Source organism: Amblyomma maculatum, chromosome 1 (assembly GCF_055883805.1).
Source record: "Amblyomma maculatum isolate TAMU_Amacu chromosome 1, ASM5588380v1, whole genome shotgun sequence".
Taxonomy (NCBI): domain Eukaryota; kingdom Metazoa; phylum Arthropoda; class Arachnida; order Ixodida; family Ixodidae; genus Amblyomma; species Amblyomma maculatum.
Window position 1 is genome coordinate 44,168,297 of NC_139344.1, and position 20,304 is coordinate 44,188,600.

General features: G+C 48.5%; 1 protein-coding gene across 8 annotated transcripts in view; it reads right to left on the reverse strand.

The window, feature by feature from the left end:
• Positions 1-10,246: 10,246 nt before the first annotated feature.
• The window catches only part of LOC146202244 (uncharacterized), a 369,509-nt gene continuing 359,451 nt past the window's right edge, over positions 10,247-20,304 (reverse strand). For all 8 annotated transcript variants that reach the window (XM_084588034.1, XM_084588035.1, XM_084588036.1 and 5 more), the window contains one exon: positions 10,247-14,301. In XM_084588034.1, the coding sequence (XP_084444160.1) occupies positions 12,358-14,301 (1,944 nt within the window). In that variant the 3' untranslated portion in view covers positions 10,247-12,357. The remainder of the gene's footprint in view (positions 14,302-20,304) is intronic.

Sequence of the window (20,304 nt, forward strand, 5' to 3'; positions counted from 1 at the left end):
CAAATATTTTGAGATGGCTGTGTGCGTGCGTGCGTGCGTGCGTGCGTGCGTGCGTGTGTGTGTGTGTGTGTGTGTGTGTGTGTGTGTGTGTGTGTGTGTGTGTGTGTGTGTGTGTGTGTGTGTGTGTGTGTGTGTGTGTGTGTGTGTGTGTGTGTGTGTGTGTGTGTGTGTGTGTGTGTGTGTGTGTGTGTGTGTGTGTGTGTGTGTGTGTGTGTGTGTGTGTGTGTGTGTGTGTGTGTGTGTGTGTGTGTGTGTGTGTGTGTGTGTGTGTGTGTGTGTGTGTGTGTGTGTGTGTGTGTGTGTGTGTGTGTGTGTGTGTGTGTGTGTGTGTGTGTGTGTGTGTGTGTGTGTGTGTGTGTGTGTGTGTGTGTGTGTGTGTGTGTGTGTGTGTGTGTGTGTGTGTGTGTGTGTGTGTGTGTGTGTGTGTGTGTGTGTGTGTCCCCAAAGCACTCCATTTTTCGCACGAGCCAAAGAGAATTGCTCACAAGGGACACGAGCGAGCGGCGTAGGGCTGGTGGCTCTTCGTTCTCTTCGTCTGAGAAATTTCATGTGGCTCGAGGTGACTCGCTCGGTTACGCCGACAACGGCACCAATAGCGACGCGGCTCAACAACTACCGAAATAGCGCTTAAGGTCTGCGCAATATAACACTTACGGGGGAATTTTGCTTGCTGTTAAATCTCGCTGTCAAGAAGGGATGGCAAGTCCCCATCGGAAGCTCCCATAGAAATCCTCGTATTTAATATGGCACAATTGCGAAGTAAATAAATCGGCTGTGGGCACGGCGCACCCGGATCATGACACTGCTCTTCGTTCTTCAGGCTATTCTGGGCTCTTCCGCATTACGAACCAAACAAGTGTGACCTAATGAGACCTACTGCTGCGATGGAAATCAACTGCACCTCGACAAAGCAACAAACATTGCGTTGTATTTTGATGACACAACCAGCGACGGCGCTCGTCCACCACACAGTGACGTCATCGGAGCTTACGGCTATAAAAGAAGCGACGCAGGAAGTCATCACTGGGCATTGCGGACCGGGATCTACCATGTCATGTCATTAACGAAGGCAGTTCTAAGTTTTTCAGGTTGGTAGTGATTCAAGTGCAATTCGTCGTCATATTCGAGGTATCGTGGTACTTAAGTACCCCCCCCCCCCCCCCCCCCCCCCGCCGTTGTATTGCCCTAGCATATGAATTTTTCTTCCTTAGAAGTTGCTGCTTTACGGCGATATTTGAACGAATCCCGGCCCGATTCGGAAATTCTTGAACAGATATTAGACGGCCAGGTATCTCTTCAAGCCGAAATCAGTCAAATGAAGACAGAGCTATTTAAGACTGTAAACATGTTTACAGATTGCGAAGTCTGATCAAGCAAAAACAACAAAAGCTGGACGAAACAGCAACCCCTATCGCGCCACCTCAGGACATACAAACTACTTTGAAATCAATAATGAATATAATGGTTTTTTAATCCAAAAACTGCCCGATCTCGAAGATCGAAGCAGACTGTGAAACGTGATCGTTCACGGCATTACTGAGGAGCCTGACGAATCAGAAGATCCCTAGAAAAATAAAATAACCAAGAAAGTAAATTTTTGTGGATAAACTCCAAGTGAGTTGCCAATCTATAGGTCGCATTCATAGGTTCGGGCATAAGAAAAACAGACGTACGCCCTGCTATTCTCTATTGACAGACATTTTCAGAAAAAAAAAAGAATAATAGAGAATGTTGCCGAGCTAAAACGGCAGGAATATCCATCCAGAATGATTATTCACTATCGACTCTGAAGAAATGCAAACTGCTTTGGCAAAGTGCGAAAGGAGAAAGGAATAAAAAAAAAGGAAGTCACCCTGATTCATGATAAATTAAATTTTGATAAATATATTTTTATCTAGGGTGAATCACAAAAGAAACGCATAAAGCTAGCTCCCTTGAATAAGAGGTCAAATAAGCAGTACAAGACAAGACGAGATCAGCAAGAACTTAACAGCTTCGCGTATTAAACATTAACGCGTGCAGTTTACTCAGTAAGACAGACATGCTCGAAATAACCCTGTTACAACATGACTCGCACGTTACAGTGAGTCATGGCTTCAGAGTGAAGTGAACGATGAGGATGTTTTTGCATCCCTGTGTATTATGGAAAGACAAGGAATCGAGGGTTGGCGTTGTGGCAGACCTCGTTACGAAACGATTTGAGGCGATTTTGCAGGGTGATGTAGAAGGTATTGAATGCCTTCATGTGAAATTGTCCTTGTTTCATATACTCTTTATGGACCTCCTGGTTTTAGAACCACCTATAACTTCACTAACATACAAAATCACCACCATTTTTCTGCTATCTACGGAATGCTCTGAACATATCCTTCGACAATTCTTCACCAGGGATTTGTTCGGAGCAGCCCACAGACAGTAGAAAGATGGCAGTGACTCCATATATGCACGGAATTTTGCACAAGCTTAAGGGGATGGCCAAGAAGGCAAATGTGAGCATGGTTTTCTCTGCCCCAGACAAGTTGTCTAAACTGCGCGGAATCATGGACCCGGTATCCAGCGGCTCAAAAGGATGCAATAAGAGGAATAAAAGTAAATTTGTGGAACGCACACAAGGGGTGGTATGCCGTATTCCTTTGGCTTGTGGCTGAGTATACATAGGGCAGACTGGCAAATGTTTAAATAAAAGACTGGCAGGACACAAACGCAATGTGCGCAACCAAGAAAAGGCAGGTTGTCTGAACACTGCTGTGACTGCCCCAGTAAAAATTGCAAGCCATTGTTCGGGGAGTGCACTGTGTAGACAAGGAGCAGGAATCGATGCGTACGTAAAAAAATCGAGGCACGTTTGATTCGCGAGAATGCTGGTCTGTACGTCGGGACTTGGTCGGTGAAACTGACAGAAAATAAAATCGCGTTCCTCGACAGTCATGCCATGAGCGTGCGATGAATCTCATCCTAATTATCTTTATTGGAGCGCTTTCTTCTGCAAGTGTATATACCGTGCTTCGAATAAAATTGAGTTGCAACCCAGGTGGCAAATGCGATCGGCCCGATATTGGAAATGGATTGGCGACGCCTGGTCCGACAGTGGCCCGGCGTTGCCAATGCGCTACCAATAATGTTACAGCCATGCGATAACGTTGATCATTCTTGGACAAGTGATCTACATGTTCCCCCCATGTTGGCATTCAGGTGGCTAAGAGCGGGTAATAATGACCTTGCGAATAGAATTGTTTGCCAACATTGTATGCACAATGATATAAGATAGCCATCTGCAATATCTTGCCCATAATTCGCGAATTATAGCATACATTGGTAAATGTTTTCCTGCCAGTATATATGGCTTGTCGACATTGAATATATATTGGTATTCTTTGGTTAATATCATCCCGCCAGTCTTAGTGGCTTCCCAACATTGTATGCATCTTCAATTCCAGTGGCGGATATTGCGCAACAAGCGGTGGCCACTGGTCAACATTGCACATATCATGCAATATTGTCCTGCCAGTATTGATGGCATGTTAACATCGAATATATATTGGCATACATTGGTCAATATCCCCCTGCCAATCGTGATGGCTTCGCAACATTGTGTATATCTGCAGGTAGAACGGTCGATCATGGCATAAAATGGTATTTTCCTTCTAGTATAGCTGGCTTGACGACATTGAATATATCTTGGCATATATTTGTTATTGTTATCCCGCTTGCCTTAGGGGCTTCCAAATAATGTATACTTGTTGGTTCCAGTGGGAAATATTGTCCACTGAGCAATGGCGACTGGCCAGCATTGCGCCTATTATGGCATACAGTTGTCAATATTATAATACCAGTATTGATTGCTTGTCAGCATCGAATGTATCTTGGCATACAATGGTCAATATCCTCTCGCCAGTCGTCATGGCTTCCCAACATTGTATATCTGCAATTACAGTGGTCGATGTCTCATGAAGTTCAATGGCTTACATACCATACATCTTTAAAATACCATACCATACATCTTTACATAGCTTAATCAATATTCTCCTGCCATCAGAGATGGCCTGTCAACTCAGAATATTTACTGCCATATGATAGTCAATATTTTACAACTTGTTGAGATGGTTTCCCAATATTGTATCCATTCTGAGTTATAGTAGTCGATATTTTATGGGCAGCTGCGATGGCTTGCCAACATTTCACGCATCATTGTATGCATTGATTGATATGATCCTGTTAGTATAGATGACTTATCTACATTGAATGCATTTTGGCATACATTGGTCGATGTGACCCCGCCACTTTTGGGGACTTTCCAACAATGTATATGACTGGTTATAGTGGTCGATATTGTCCACAGAGTTATGACGGCTGGATAAACATTGCACATATCATGACATTTGTTGGCTGGTATTGGCTTGCAGATATTAATGATCAATTCTCAACCTCTATATCCTGATATATTTTTAACATCCCGAACAATACTGTCGTGTCCTTCGCGACGGCTTTGAAGCATTTTTTATTTATACATCGTCAACGATATAGTAAAAGTAGTAAAGAGCATTTATTCAAGAAAAATGGCTTAGGCGGTGAGGGCGCAGTTGGTGTCAGTTTCTCACCCATTGCTCCGGTGGCTGAACCCCTTCTGGGGTAAGGCTTCATTTTTTGACAAACCCATGCCATGAGATAAAGGCAGATATTCTTGAGTTAAACAGCCCACAGGAATGCACGAAGCTAGGCAATAGCATCAGCGTCGACACGTCACTGGACCTCACCCTTACTAGGAATATAATGGGAGCCGAATAGCTAAACACAGGTCACACACTAGGTAGTGATCACTATATTTTAGCCACCACCTTCGAAACGGCTAAACACAAAACAATAATCAGGAAGACACATATTACGGATTGGGATAACTTCAAGGACCTAAGAGAGCGAACAGCCGAAACAGAAATCACAAATCTCGATGATTGGATCGAGTCACTTAAAAAGGATATTAAGCAAACCACATCGGAGGTGCCGATAGAACAGGAGGGCCAAATCTCCGACTCGCGGCTACTCCATATGTGGGAAGCCCACCTCAGCCTACAAAAGAGACTGAGGAAGCACAAACGCCTAAGACTGCTAAGGAAACGTATAGCGAAACTAGAAAGACAGATAGAAACCTACACACTAGAGCTTCAAGAAAAGCAGTGGGGTCAGATATGTGACCGCATGAATGGACAACTAAGATGTAAAAAAACGTGGCAAATGCTCAGACATCTACTAGATCCGACACAGACAAAATCGACACAGAAAAATCAGCTCGCTAGACTGATCCATAAATACGGAGGCAACACGGAAGAGTTCTTGCTAGACCTACAGGATAGATATATCAGCAAGGCCTCTTGGGCTCAACTGCCAGACTACGGAGGACTCCCAAATCCGGAGCTAGATTCAGAAATAACGGAGGCAGAGGTTCGCTTCGCCATGGGACAGATCCGCGCCACGTCCGCGGCAGGCCCGGACGGGGTCACAAAAAAAGCATTAAGGAATTTAGACGCAAAATCAGTACAGGCAATCACGGGGCTCATGAATAAGTACTGGAACGATGGTGAAATCCCTCAAGCCTGGAGGCATGCAATGATTACTTTTATTCCCAAACCAGGCAAGAAACTAGATATAGCCAATTTGCGCCCAATATCGCTCACTTCCTGCGTAGGCAAGCTCATGGAGCACGGGATCCTAAACAGACTGCAGGAGTACGCAGAGGACAAAGAGATCATGCCAACAACTATGCTTGGCTGCAGAGCTAATTTATCTACACATGATGTCATGATTCAGCTCCAAGCAGACGTCATAGACACTGGGAAATGCACGGGCACCAAAGCAGTGCTAGGGCTAGACCTCACCAAGGCCTTCGATAACGTGGCACACGAAGCCATTCTCGAGAACCTCTAAGACATTAACGCAGGAGAAAAAATCTTCCGATGCATTAGCTCATTTCTCAGCCATAGGTCCGCGATAATTCAAACAAGCGAAATAGTCATTACCTTTTCGGCTAGGGGGTAGAGGGACACCGCAAGGATCAGTACTGTCACCATTTCTCTTCAATCTCTGTCTCATAAAGCTTCCACCCAGACTGGAAGTCATTCCTGGGCTGAGACATACATTCTACGCAGATGACATCACACTCTGGACCACCAACGGGAATGACGGTCAGATAGCGGAAACGTTGCAACGTCCGGTAGACGCTATCGCAGAGCTCGCAGGTCATTCAGGCCTATCATGCTCACACCCAAAATCAGAGCTACTGGTCATCAGACCCAAACCCAGGGGTCCCGGTTCCAGGAGCCAAGCGCCCCCAACCCCGCTTAACGTGTGCGTGGGGGGACTTCCAGTCAAGGAGATGCAGTCAATAAGGATCTTAGGGCTGTATCTACAAGCTAACAGGAAAAACAAAGAAACTCTGCAAAAGCTGAAAACATCAGTTAATATGTCACTTAGGCTAATTAGAAGAATTGCCAACCGTAGGAGAGGAGTCAAAGAAAAAGACCTCTGTAGGATAGTGCAGGCATTTGTCCTGAACAGGATGGTGTATGCGCTACCATACCTAAAACTATAGATGCTGCGGAGAAAGGCAAATCCGAGACAATAATTAGGCAAGCATACAAAGCAGCCCTGGGGCTGCCGAACTACACATCGACAGAAAGACTCATGGGACTGGGAATACATAATACACTAGAGGAGCTCAAGGAGGCTCACCTCACAATGCAAAAAAACGGCTCAAGTGCACTAAGGCAGGCAGAGCCATACTGGAGCGTCTAGGTGTAGGCGTGGAACTTCCACCCGACGACACGAAAATACAGCTACCCAAACTCCTTCGCAAGCGACTGATGATCAAACCACTACCAAAGAATATGCACCCTTCTTACCACGAAGGAAGGAGGAAAGCTAGGGCAATAGCTATACACGAAAAATACGCAACGAGCGAAGGAGCTGCCTATGTTGACGCGACAGAATACGCAACAAGAGGAGCGTTTGCACTGGCGGTGGTGGACGCGCACGGACGGCTGCAGGCATTAGGGTCGGTAGTGACAAAATCTTCGGAAACCGCGGAAGAGGCAGCTGCGGCACTAGCCACAGCTAGCACCGACGCGGATACAATCTTCTCCGATTCTAAATTTGCTGTCCGTAGCTTTGCGGAGGGGGGCAGAATCTCAACTGCAGCGCAGAAAATACTGAAACTGACCAGGCAACCGTACAGACAAATTGAGGTGATATAGGTGCCGGCTCACTTGGGGAATCCACGAAATGAGGCGGCCCACAACATGGCTCGAGGTTTCGTCAACCGAGTCGGTGGGTCATTCGTATCCATGGGTTACTCCAAGGAGGGGCTGGAATCTTTTCACGATATCACAAGTCATTGCAGATTGGAACGACACAAATTTCCACCACCTGACAAAACGTTGGATAAGGCACAGGAGACTGTTTGGATGAGGCTCCAGACGAGATCCTTTCTTAGCCCTTTACCTATTAGCAAAAATGTACCCGGATGACTTTAACCCCGCGTGCAGGTTCTGTGGCTAAACAGCCACGTATGATCACATACTATGGCAATGTAAAGAAGAACCTCCACCGGAAGATCTAGTACAAATTCCTTCTCTTGAGCGGTGGGAGGCCGTTCTGGTCAGCTCGGACCCGGGCATTCAAGCCTTGGCCACCGAGTGGGCCACTAAGGTCGTCGCCAGCCATGGACTGGAGACCATCTAGAGCGGACCGTCTTCATCTGCATCCTGACGAAATAAATGTTTTCCAATCCAATGAGCCAAAATATTTAGAAAGCCCCGAAATGCACGATTGGGTGGCACTACGCATGCACGCAGGGTATGCCTCGTGCAATATGCACGTCACTGCCATCGAGTCGGACACGTGGCTTATGCCCTCTACGAAGCGCTTGTGAAGAACTGTGAAGAAGTTTAGTACTCTGTTGCAAGTGCGTTTATGCTGTATATTGCTTCGTTTTGCATAATTTATCTGCTTGTTTCTTTGCTATGTATAGTGCCCTACCTGCTTGGACCTAACCACGGTCCGCAGCATGTCTGTAAATAAATAAATAAATAAATACTGAGGTGGAACGCGCAGCAGTTACAGACCCTACCATTCCTTCTATACATCTTCAGTGTGATGCGTGAGGCCACTCATAGGTCAAAATTTGAATACTTTGAATACTTGAATACGTTACTTTTCTGTCGACCAATCAGGTGCGCCGCACGCGCGGACCGCTTTTGTCGATGACATATGAGCCATTAAACGCTTTCGCCTTAAAATTTTTCTCGCTTCAACTGCTCGCTCGTTTGAGGTGACACACTGCGCACACAGCTTGCGTATTGCGGTAACTTTCGCGTCGTGGCATGTTCTACAACAATAATTACTTGGTTGAGCCGTGCGTGATGCAAAAGCGTAATCACCTACGTCGAGATCGACGAACCGAAACCTGCAAATTCAATTTTCTCGCTGAAGAGAGCGGCAGTGGCGTCATCTCTTTTCGGCAGTTGAAAGCGCCAAAACATGGCACCGACGAGCGTTCGAAGACGCGCGGGCAGCTTGAATACGGCGTTTCAGCAGTTTCGGCTGCTTCAACTGAAGCACTTCGAACATTTGCGCTCAGCTTAGCGAAAACGTATCAGATGCAACTATTTACCGAGGTGTCACTAATAAAGGTGGCTTTTTCTGATTCAGCTGATCTCGGCTGCTCTCGTGGACGACACCGTGAAGTCCCGAGCTGTTTTGCTCGTTTATTTTTTCGTGCGCGGTCAAGTTTTGTTGCGAAAGCAACACTACGCCAGCCGCTTCGGCTCTTCAGCGTGGTCGCACCTCCGCCGCGGCGCTGACTCCACGAAAGACCTTGAGTCAAGAAGAACAAACCGCTGGTGATAACTCGGTAGTTGCCACCCTGATAAAGATGAACGAGCGAGTTGCCCGCACCGAAAGCTTTCACTCCACATCCGGTTCAGCAGCGTTGAACCCCTGTAATGTTTTTTTTTTTATTCTTCTATGATGTTCCGAGAATTGTTTCACTGTGTTGTGGTGCTTCCTACAGTGCGAAAGAGAAAGCGGCGGCAGTGCAGTGGTTAACAGAGAGGGCGCCCCTGCCACTCTTTAGCGAGAAAATGACGCTTGCTGCTTTCGGTTCGTCTATCTAGACTAAGATAAGACGTAGGCGATTAGGCTTTTGTATCATGCATGGCTCAGCCAAGTAAGCATCGTTTTGAAATACTTCCCACTACACAAAGGTTGCTGTCATAAGGACACTCTGCGCAATTCACTGGAAACGAGCCAGCGGTTGAAGCGAGAAAAATTTTGAGCCTTCAAGATAGAAACGCAAAATACTGTATGAACTGTGCGCCTGACTTGTATCCCCATACGTTTCGCGTTATTTTAAAAATAATCTGCCTCTGTAATGAGGTTACATAGTTTCGCGAAATCCACTGTGAAATCCGAAAACTGCTTTGAAACCTTTTGGTTCCCTGAATACCTATGGGCACTAAGCCTCCTTTTTACCTCATGTCGGCCCAGCCTGGCGACAACAGCACTATCGCATCTTGCTTACATCACAGATCGGTGTTCGTCTATATTATCTGATCACATTCACGCACGAAAGCGCAAAACAATTATCAGAACTTAGGGGTTAGCATGATTCACCAGTTTTCTAATGCCAGCAAATACTAGTATTGTAGCGCTGATGAAAGCCTTTTGGATATCTTGAACAGCCTATTTTTAGAAATTGGGTCACCTTCGATGGAACGCCAGAGATATGACTCGCTCACACCGACGCCACAGCGGCTGCCATGCCCTTGAACCAGTACATGGGCTGAAGACGCAGCGCTTATCTAATCCGCTTGTATAAAGTGTACCGAAGTGCGATGTGTTCTCCATAAAGACTCCCCCACGCCAAGTTTGTCATTTAACTTTTGCACGTGGGTGCAAATAAAAGCACACATTCGACCCAAAAACCCATTTTTGAAGCTGGTGAGATAGGTAACGAGTAGAGGCGTTGTATGTATGCTTCCTCGTCGCTGCTTGGATTGCGCGTCAAGAGAAATGACCGAATCCTATTGAGTATTGGTACATTTTGACCACGGCTTTCTATTCTTCTACTTACCTGACAGCCACTCGGCCATGCACTTACCTTTCCTCATGCAAAGGCACGGCCGTTTCGATGCAGTGAAATTTCAGCCACCCAAACACGTTGTGGCCGTTTCAGCAAAGGCCACAACCACCAATGTTTCGTGAATGTAAAAACTAATAACTTTATTTCTACTAAGTATCCCATCATTTAACAGACGAAGCATGAGGCAGCACTCGCGGATGCGACTAAAAGGAGTACACACTCTTCCACAGATGGAGAACTCCACTCGGTCGCTCCGCAGATGGACTCACCCTGCAGCTGCCAAAGGGAGAGAGCGCCACAACCTGCGCTCGGCAAAACAGCTGCGTCGTGCGGCACAAGCACACACCGCAACAAGGCACGCGGACTATCGTCAATGCATGGCAGGATTAATTTTGAGAGCGAAATTGCACTTGGAACGTCGCATAAGACGGTGACTGAAGAAAAAAAAAAAAAGGAATACGTGCAACTCTACTTGAAGCTGCTCAAACATTGTCTCCAAAAGAAGGCACGGTATTTAAGTTGATATGCTCTAGAGAACATATTTCCGAAAGGTGACCATCTCAAAATAATGCTATTGAAAAACGCACCTTACAAAACAACAAAAAGAAAGAGCTCGGGCGTTATTTCGACTTTAACGACGTAGCCTTAAACGAGTTTCAACTCCTTGAGAAGTTACGTCCGGTGAACATTAGCAGCACACCGAAGTGGCTGCAGCCTGAGAACGGTTCATTCCAAGCAAAGACAAAATGGTCCCGACTAATTAGGGTGCCTTGATACCCAACACGGCTGCCACCTGAACAGCTGGAATTGTCACCTTTAACGGAAATTGCACTGAAGCGTCGTCCCGGGCACAACTTGTACCTTTCAGTTAGCAGATTAAGTAAGGCGAAATCTGCTAAGTACTGCTTAACTGGTTGCCCCTGCATGTCAGATATCGAGCAGATCCGAACATAAATAACTACAAAATGTGTGTGTCAGTAAGGAGTCAATATCGTCCAAACATATCCCCCGCCTACAATGCACGGATTCGACGGACAGGTCAGAATTAATTTACCAAGTTGCCCCATTTTTATCTTCAGTTGTGTGCGATGAAGCAGTCTTACGCTTCGAGTTCCAATACTAACGTTTCATGAGAGCTTAACGCTTAGCCATCAGCAGCAACCAGCAGGTCATGCACTCCAACCTCTTCAGGAGTGGTCAGTGCCGTGCCCGAGTTCAGTAAAACTGGTCTTTTGTTTGTTTGTTTTTTGCTTTTTTTTTGCACAGTGGTCACAATTCCACGTGCATTCAATTCCTACTTACAATTCGTCCCATTATCAGAACATGCCCCAAATTTTAAAAGCGTAAGGTAGCAACAAGTCGCGACTGGTTACACTAACTTGACACGATTGGCAAATGACACGACCTGGAACGCGGACTTGCGGCGGGGGACATTTATTACTTTGGAAAGATGCGATAAGCCCTGAAATCGGATATAGGCGTATCCTGGTACGCAATACGCCTCCGAACGGGTGCAGCTTAATCGAGGGCAAAGCTCGGACTAGGCCCGTGTACAGGTGGTATTGCACTGCACGGATGCAACGCTGTAGTTCTTTTCAATGCCGCAGTGCTAACCCTGCAGAGAGAGCTTTGTTCAAAAAGGAACAATGTTGCCCAGCTTGTGCCAAACGTTAACGGCTATATAAGGTGCCCACCGTGTATAAAAACGTCACGGTGCCTTAACTGCAACGATTGTCGCAAATTAGGCATACATGCCATGTTTCACGTTCGAATGACGCACTAAAATCCTGACCACGCCGCTTTTTTAAAGCATCCAGAACTCTCGCTCTTGACGACACAATTAGCTTAACGCAATTATGCAGCTTGCTGTCGGCGATGTACTGTTCTCTCGCAGAGTTACTTCAAAAGCCTGTAGAGAAAGCTTGGTCAAATTCGTTTCAGCGTACACGAAAACATAGCTGAAACTGGGGACACCCATGGCAAATTTAAAATTTCTTAAAACTACACGCTTCACACACTATGATACATATATACAGAAAAAAAAAAGTGCTCAAAGCACACACTGGCGGTGCCTGCTTAGGTGTACCGTAATCACAACCGCAACCAAAGCGCGCGGCATACGATACCCAGCAGCATGTGCAAACGATCTCCTGAAGCAAAAGACATCACACACGATATTGCGGAATCGGCACTGGATGCCTACACACATGAGGTGCCCTACACGGCTAGTTTTTAGTCTTTCCGAAAGTCCTGTGCTTCTGGTCCAGAGCTACCTTCGAGCTGCCGCCGGGTGAAGTAAGATAGTTCACGCTCAGGCCGCTACGGCTCGGCCTGGGTGCGTTTAGTGCGCTGACTCGGGTAGGCTTGAGGGGAATGGAGAGATCCAGCGAATCCTCAAAGTCCAATGGCTTACTCGCGCACTGTCTCTCGGCTTCGGATAAGGGGTCGAACTCGTTGCAGATCATCTCAATGTTGGACTGCGGACCAGACTTGGCCTCCTCTTCCCGGTCGTCCTCGAGATTCATGAGGCGTACAGCGTCGCTCGGCATCACTGCTGCTCCAAGGCGCCGATCTTGCCAAAATGGGCCGAACGTCTTCTGCGTCTGTGGTGGTTGCGGCACGCTGAAAGACGTGCGCTTCTCGTGCCTGGGATCAACTAGCTCGTAGGCCATGTCTTCGTTGCTGAAGCCAGCTTCTTCAAGAGAGTTCTCTGCGAGCGAGTTGCGCCTGAAATCAGTAGCGTAGGCTCCCCTGCGCGAGAGCAAGGGGCTGTGTTTCGCCTGATTCAGCAGCATTGGAGGCAGGCTCTGCGTCTTGCTGCTGGAGTCGTCGAAAGGAAAGTTCCCGAGAGAGGATCGCGACGAGGCCGGATTAACGGGGCGAAAAAAGCGGTTTCCGCCAGGCTGCAGATCCTCGTCTCGCCGGCAAGCTCTCTGGTCTTCGGGGTTGTCCAGCGCCCATACAGTCATCTCCAACTCCTTATACTTTGCCTGCAAGATTGCCATGTCTCTTTGGTACCTCCTCAGCGCGTGCAGATACTCTTCGCGCTGCTGGATTAAGTGCTGGATGTCGGTTCGCAGAGAAGCTTCGGTTGTCTTCCACTCAGAGAGCTTACTGAACCAATGTTGCTCGACCTCATTCGCCTTTTCTCGGAGCGCCTGGTTCTCCAAGGTGTGCAGCAAGAGCAGCTTTTTTAGCTCCAGCAGGTTGGACTCCTTGAGAATGGTGGAGACCTTGGCCTTGCCTTCCTCCGACGTTATGCCCTTGGCGCATTCGCCGGCCAGCTTCTGGGCGCCCAGGCTATGCAGGCTCGTCGACGGCCACGCCTCGGCCGCCTCCGGCTTGGCAAGCGGCAGCGAGCTGGGGCCTCCACGCACGTACTGCATGTGCAGGCTGTGCACCTTCTTCTCAAGCTCTTTCCTCTCGGTGAGCGAGGCCTGCAGCTTCTCCTCGCAGGCGACCTTCTCGCCCTCCATGCGGTGAATGGTGGTCTGAAGTTGGCGCACTACCTTGCGGTGTTTGGTTCGTTCGACCTCGATCTCGTTCAGCCGGGCCTGCAGTTCCTTCTCGTGGAACTCGAGCACCTCGCTGCGGCTGTTGCCCCTCTGCACAGAGTCCCAGCCCGTGGCCTTCTCCATTTGGCGGACGCGCTCTTTGAGTTGCACGCTGCGCTCGTCGATGATGTCCAGCAGCGCGAGCAGCTCGTCCTTGGGGGCGAGCGTGGACTCGCGCGAGCCGTGATCGCGGCAGTCAGAATCGAGTCCGCTGTCCTGCTTGTCGCTCTCCAAGATAGCGGAGGCGGTATCCCCTTTGGAAGAAAGACTAGCTACTGTAGCAGGCTTAGCGGCGACGCCCTGACCGAGCTCGCCGCTACCGACAGCTGCGCTTTTGGCTCTGACACGGCCGCACACCGCTGTCATCAATGTTCCGTCTTTGTGTCGCCGGGGCTTGGCATTCACAGTCCACGATTTTGACTCGGCCCCGCCCAAGGGCGCACGGGAATCGCTTCGACACGCGGACGCAGGCCTGGGAGGCTCCTTGATGGTGGATAACAACCTGACCTGGGGCGGCCGGTCCGAGCTACTTTGCATCGTCTGCTGGATGTCTTGAATTGCGAAGAAGATGTCATTCCGGAATCCTTCTAGCGCTTGGACTCTGTCCTGCAGTTCCTGTTGAGCGAATAAAAAAAAATTATAATAAGAACGAGGGAAAATAGCTTTTATGAAATGTGAAACATAGCAAGTGGTCGTCTGGCTCGAAAATTCAAAAGTAATACGCATATGCTAATAGGTTCCTGCGGTACGAACCGGTTGCTTTAGATAATGCGCAGCAACTACCACAGAAACTTCTTTCTATACTAGTAGTAGTAGTAGTAGTAGTAGTAGTAGTAGTAGTAGTAGTAGTAGTAGTAGTAGTAGTAGTAGTAGCAGCAGTCGTAGTATAAAAAGCTTATACGGCCTAAATTTACAGGCCGAGCATGCCGACAGTCTGAACGAATAGTCGACGCTGCTTTTCCCTTCAGGGCCAAGGCAGGCAGGCTGTGATAGGAAGGGAGAGACACAAATAGGAACCCGAATGCTGAGCACCCGGGCAGTAGAATAGGAAGTGGGACATTTCGCGTACGTTGAGGGGCAGTTGGGAGAGTTACAGATAGCGATAAAGGAAAAGGAGGGCTGGGGTGTGAGCTTGTGTGTGTGTGCAGGGGGGGGGGGGGAGGACTAATGGAAAGACCGCTCGTTCGACGTATTGTTGAAGGAAAAGGGTGCGCTTCTTTATGTGGTGGAGAGCGTCTTGTGAATCGAAGACTATTCAGGGAGAGTGGGAAAAAGGGCAAATGACTTCAGGCCATGTAGGCTCTCGAAGGACAGTGTGTCCGTCGGGGAGAAAATGGGCCGCTGGTGTGGGTTTCAGATGCTAACAAATGAGGATAGTACAGAGCGCAGCCACGAATCCTCGAGGAACCACAAAGGACGCATCCGTGTAAGCCACTGTCTGAGTAGCGAGGAGCGGAGAATGGTTCTCTGCGGCCGCGTGACGACGACCGGCATGGTGGACGAGAAACATAACGGACGGGAAATGGAGGATACGAAGGTTAGGAGCCGGAACGTGATGGGGAGGAGTAGTAGTGGAAGCGGGAATGGGACGGATACATACCTGACCCAGTAATAACTGACATTGACAGGTAAGAAAAAACCAAGCAAGCTGGGAGACATGCTATTGATTGATAAGACAGCGGAGAGGAAGAAAACAGCCTGTGGAAAAGAGCTTAGTGGTAAAGATGATGTAGGGAGGTGTAGATGCCCAATAATACCCTCTTTACACGGGGCAGAGTTACCCAGGGTTAGCAGAACTGTGATTACGCGAAACCGTGGTTAGCCCATTTACACGGCAGACCAAACCATGGTTATACCTCTAACCGCGGTTATCGGAAACAGAGTTTGGCGACCTCGGTTTGCGTCGTTAACCGAGGTTATGGCGGAGGCTGCTCGTCTGTTGGCGGAGGCTGCTCGTCGGCACCCGAGTGCGCGAAGCATACGAGCGTGTCTGCTTCAACAGTGTACTCGTTTGCCCGTATTGATTGGCGGTGTCTATTATGCCGCCCGGTGTCTTCGGTTACGGCCTATACAGCCAAGCGTCTGCGCACTGAAGCCACGTCCTGTGTCTGCAGTGTCGTTTGCGCGGCTTGGTGCTGAGCGCGGAACGTCAAAAAATGCCCGGTCTCAGCTTTATCAAGAAAGTGCACAAGGTCGCAAGGCTTGCAGCGCGGGATGCTGCGAGCAGGCTGAGGTACGTTACACTTACCGCGGCGGTGAAGCTAGCGTGCGAGCGTGGCGAACGACGGCGGGGTGCGTAACGCCCCTAGTAGTCGATAGGCCTAAATTATTTCTCTTCGAAGCCGCGGCGGTCGGCGCTTTAGAACTGATCAACGCTGTCGAAATCATGTACTCATGAAATTTCCTTATTGTGAATCCTATTGTGCCGCCGTAATATAGCGATATGATTAACTTTAGCGACGCATTAATCGCAGAGCTAGTATAAGCAGAGCGGTGAGCCGCAATGCACCGGCGGCAGCTGGCTTGGGCAGAAGCTTGATAGTATCGCGGTTATCGGTCTTGCCAGCAATTTGCCGCTTGTCAGTGATCCTCAAGAGTGATTCAATCCTGATATTCGGTTCAGTATTCCAGATGGCAATAAATTTAACACACTTTATTTCTGACGTCGGCGATAGCGAGTCTCGTTCGCATACGGTGTGCGGGAGGAGGGGCCAACGCGGCGGTGTTTACGGTGGTCGGTGAGGTTGTTCCATCGTGCGGGGCTTGACCGCGTTGTTGACGCCTTGTCGGACGGCACTCCGGAAAATACGTTATAAATAAGATATTTGTAAATGCTGCTTCCTTCCGCAGATCACCGCGTCGCTTCGGTTGTATTTTATGGGCAATGGCGGCCGTAACCGAGAACGACGGAGAGCTGTGTAAGCACAGCTAACCGCGATTGGCTGTTAGCCGTGGTTAATTTCGGTAACCTTGGTTAAACGCATCCGTGGTTAAGCCGGCCGTGTGTTTTGAGTGTGGGTGAAAAGAACGTAAGGTACAAAGTATAGGAACTTTTTAGGGCGAATGCATGGGCAACCCGGCAAGCATGAGCCTTTTGGAGGCCCGAGACTCGTGCAGCGCCGAGTGACCACACGCACGCCGCCGAAGGTGGATTACCGAGGGGCAGGCGCGGACAGTGCGGTAGGTGGGATGCACGTTCTTCGGTGCATGTAAAAGTAAGCAAAATACAATGCATTTGGTGACGACGGAAGTGTATCAAAAAGACGGAGGGAGAGTAGGGGGTTATGGTTGCGGTGGAGAAGCTCGGGTTGATGCGGAGTAGAAATGAGAAAGGCGTAGATGACATCTACGCCGCGTTAGAAGGTACACTGTACGTAGCCCGGAGAGCGAGACGAGCACAAGACAGCAATTTCGTCAGCAAAAAAGATAGTATCACGGCCGCTCGATGGAAGCGCACTGAGTGCGGCCTGCTGCGTCGCGCCGCCGTCAATGGGCAAGCGCGTCCTTGGAGAGTACAGTTGCGCCCGCTATTTCTGCTGAGGGCGCCACTGTTCGGGGACACGTCGTTGCCGGGGTCGCCAGCTCTGAGCGCGCGGTTTGCTTCCTTTCTGGACGCGTTCGCCTCGCGTATGCGTGGTCAACGCAAACTTTTTTGTGTGCGCGAGTGCAAGCACGCTATCGTTGAGACGGGACGCGTTTGTTCTTTAAGGCGAAAGCCCTTCTAGGCTCGCGGAGTGAAAATTTGTGCGCAGAAGCTGTGCCTGTAATCTGTGTGTCGCATCTGTGCGCTGGTGTGTCAGTCGCAAAAAGCGGACATGCAAGGAGGGAGATTAAGAATGAAAATGATTGATGGTGATAGGTAATCAATAAAAGTTATAGACATTGATGGAGGTAATGACTAATGCTACGACTAATAATGATTAATAATGACTAAAATGATTTGTAATGACCAGTAGGTCAAACTACGACATGTAATGACCGCAATTGATTAGAAATGAGTAAAAATGCTTAGCGGAGTGTGTTAGTGACTATAATAGCTAGGCATGACTCATCATTACTGCTAATGACTACGAAATGACCAATATGTCAAACAGCGACTTGTAATGACCACTACTGATTCTAAATGAGTAACCTGCTTAGTTATGAGCGGTAAGGACTACAATGACTACGCAGGCAGACTCATCATGACTGGGAAACGACCAATATATCAAACGACGACTTGAAATGACTGCAACTGTGGCAAACGATGAGAGGCAAACGTAGGAGAAGGGTAGGCGTTCGCCGTCCTCCGCTTAAGAGACATCTAAGAGACCCTCTAATTTTATCTTCTTGAACCCACATTTTGGTTCCTGGCCCATTTTCCCAAGCATTTCACCCCAGAAGAGCCGAGCACCAGGCCGGGGGAAATCTTGTACCCATTGGAAACCGGTGGGTACCCGGCGGCACTGGGGATCGAACCCCGTACCTCCCGAATGCGAGGCGAATGCTCTACCTCAAGACCACCGCTTCGGTAAAGGGCCACATAATGGGCTGTTGCCGCGCAAGGCGGACTTATTGTTGTCCGATGGCGGAACGAATCACTGCCACATCGGCGCAACTATCTAAGCCGTGACCCCTTTTCCCAAGCATTTCACCCCAGAAGAGCCGAGCACCAGGCCGGGGGAAAGCTTGTACCCATTTAAAAACCGGTGGGTAACCGGCGGCACCAGGGATCGAACCCGGTACCTCCCGAATGCGAGGCGGATGCTCTACCACAAGGCCACCGCTTCGGTACCCTTTTTGCCCAAGCATTTCACCCCAGAAGAGCCGAGCACCAGGCCGGGGGAAAGCTTGTACCCATTTAAAAACCGGTGGGTAACCGGCGGCACCAGGGATCGAACCCGGTACCTCCCGATTGCGAGGCGGATGCTCTACCACAAGGCCACCGCTTCGGTTTCTTCGTAGGAGAAGGGTAGGCGTTCGCCGTCCTCCGCTTAAGAGACATCTAAGAGACCCTCTAATTTTATCTGGTGCGCTCGCCTCAGGCAAAGGCAGCAGTGAGGAGTGGAAATGCACTCGCTTCCTCTGGAATGAAAGCGGCGCTGAGGTTATAAAGTCCAGATGCTGAAGCATAATGCCCTGTCAGCTGCCATTGAATCTGCTGCAAGAGGCAGCAGATTGGACTTGTTGGTGATTAATTATAGGTTGACAGCGCAAACAACGCGAAGGGAACACAGGAGAACAAGACGGCACAACCGCGCTAGTTGTGTCGTCCTTTTTTTCCTGTGTTACCTATTTAGTTACCAGGGAGCTGGCCAGTGCACTACGATTTTTAACGATGTGCGAAGTAGATGAACACGATGAGGTAGCATCAGAAGCTTTTATCGCAGGTTATGTTAGGAAGACATATCAAAGAACGGTACGATTGTTTCTTTTTTTATATATATAGCATACAATTTGTTCTAAATTTTGCCCCTAGTCTGAGTGGCCTTGCAAGCAAAGTAGCCTATGCATACATTTGTTTATACTCTTGAGACTGTTTAGTCGATGCGATAAACTGAAAAGCCCCGTTCCAAAGAAAATCCGGCACCCGCTCTGTCGGCGGAAAGTCGGAAAAATACTTCTCTGGCAAGAGGCACTTTTGTTGGGGATATGGCCAGACACTTTTGGCGCAATTAGAACACATGACATGTTCAATGTGGCTGGAGTTGCCAAACCAGAGAGAGTCAATAAGAAGTAAGGGTGAAATGGGAATTGAAAGTGGGACCCTTAGATCCCAAGTCAGGCACGCTATACTCCTATAGGGCACGCTCGTATGGCTTCAGTAAAGAGGGGCTTTATATATACTTATATGTAGGGTGTTATTTCATATAATGCGGTGGCTTAAGGCTGTATTATAATGATATGCGACAGAGGAAGTAATTAAGGGATACGGTGAATAAGCAGGTAGCAAAGTGCGAGTACGCTAACGAGGCTCCGCAAAGAGACTTAAGAACCCCAAGAACGCCAACTTCTGTTTATCACTACCAAGTTGTTTCTAAATTTATGCGATATTTGGTAATGGTTTTGAGGCGGCATGTCTGTCGTGCAAGAGACTGTTGCAGGAAATATGAGTCAGCTGGACCAATTACAGGTTAATAAAATACCAATGTCAATGGAGGCTTGAAGTACCCCGCAAAGGAAGATATCAAGCTTTGTCAGCTTACGAGCACCTTCATTACAGGATAATGAAGTCTGAAGAGGTCCGGCGAAGTAGCAAGTTGCGGAAACTTTTAATTTCAGCATTGGTTTCTCACTGTACACAGTGCCTGAAGGTAATCTATGAAAACAATGATCGTGCCCATGCTGAGGAGCTATGCAAGATATCGTTAAATTGCTGCACCCACTGATAGCGAGCTGGGCTGGAAATGCCAACTCAACAGAGCTATGCTTATGGCTAGGTATGGCATAAACCTCTCTCAAGAAATGTTTTCCGTCTGCGAATGGTCATGTTCTTCCTCTTTTTTTGTGAGTGGCCATGTACTCGGCTGCTCGCTGAATCTCGGCTGCAGTTGCGCTCTGAAGCGTGAACATTCTTGCGATGGCGGGTAAGAATTAGTTTCACAAAAGGAACACTCGATGCGCGTTCTTCCATTGAAA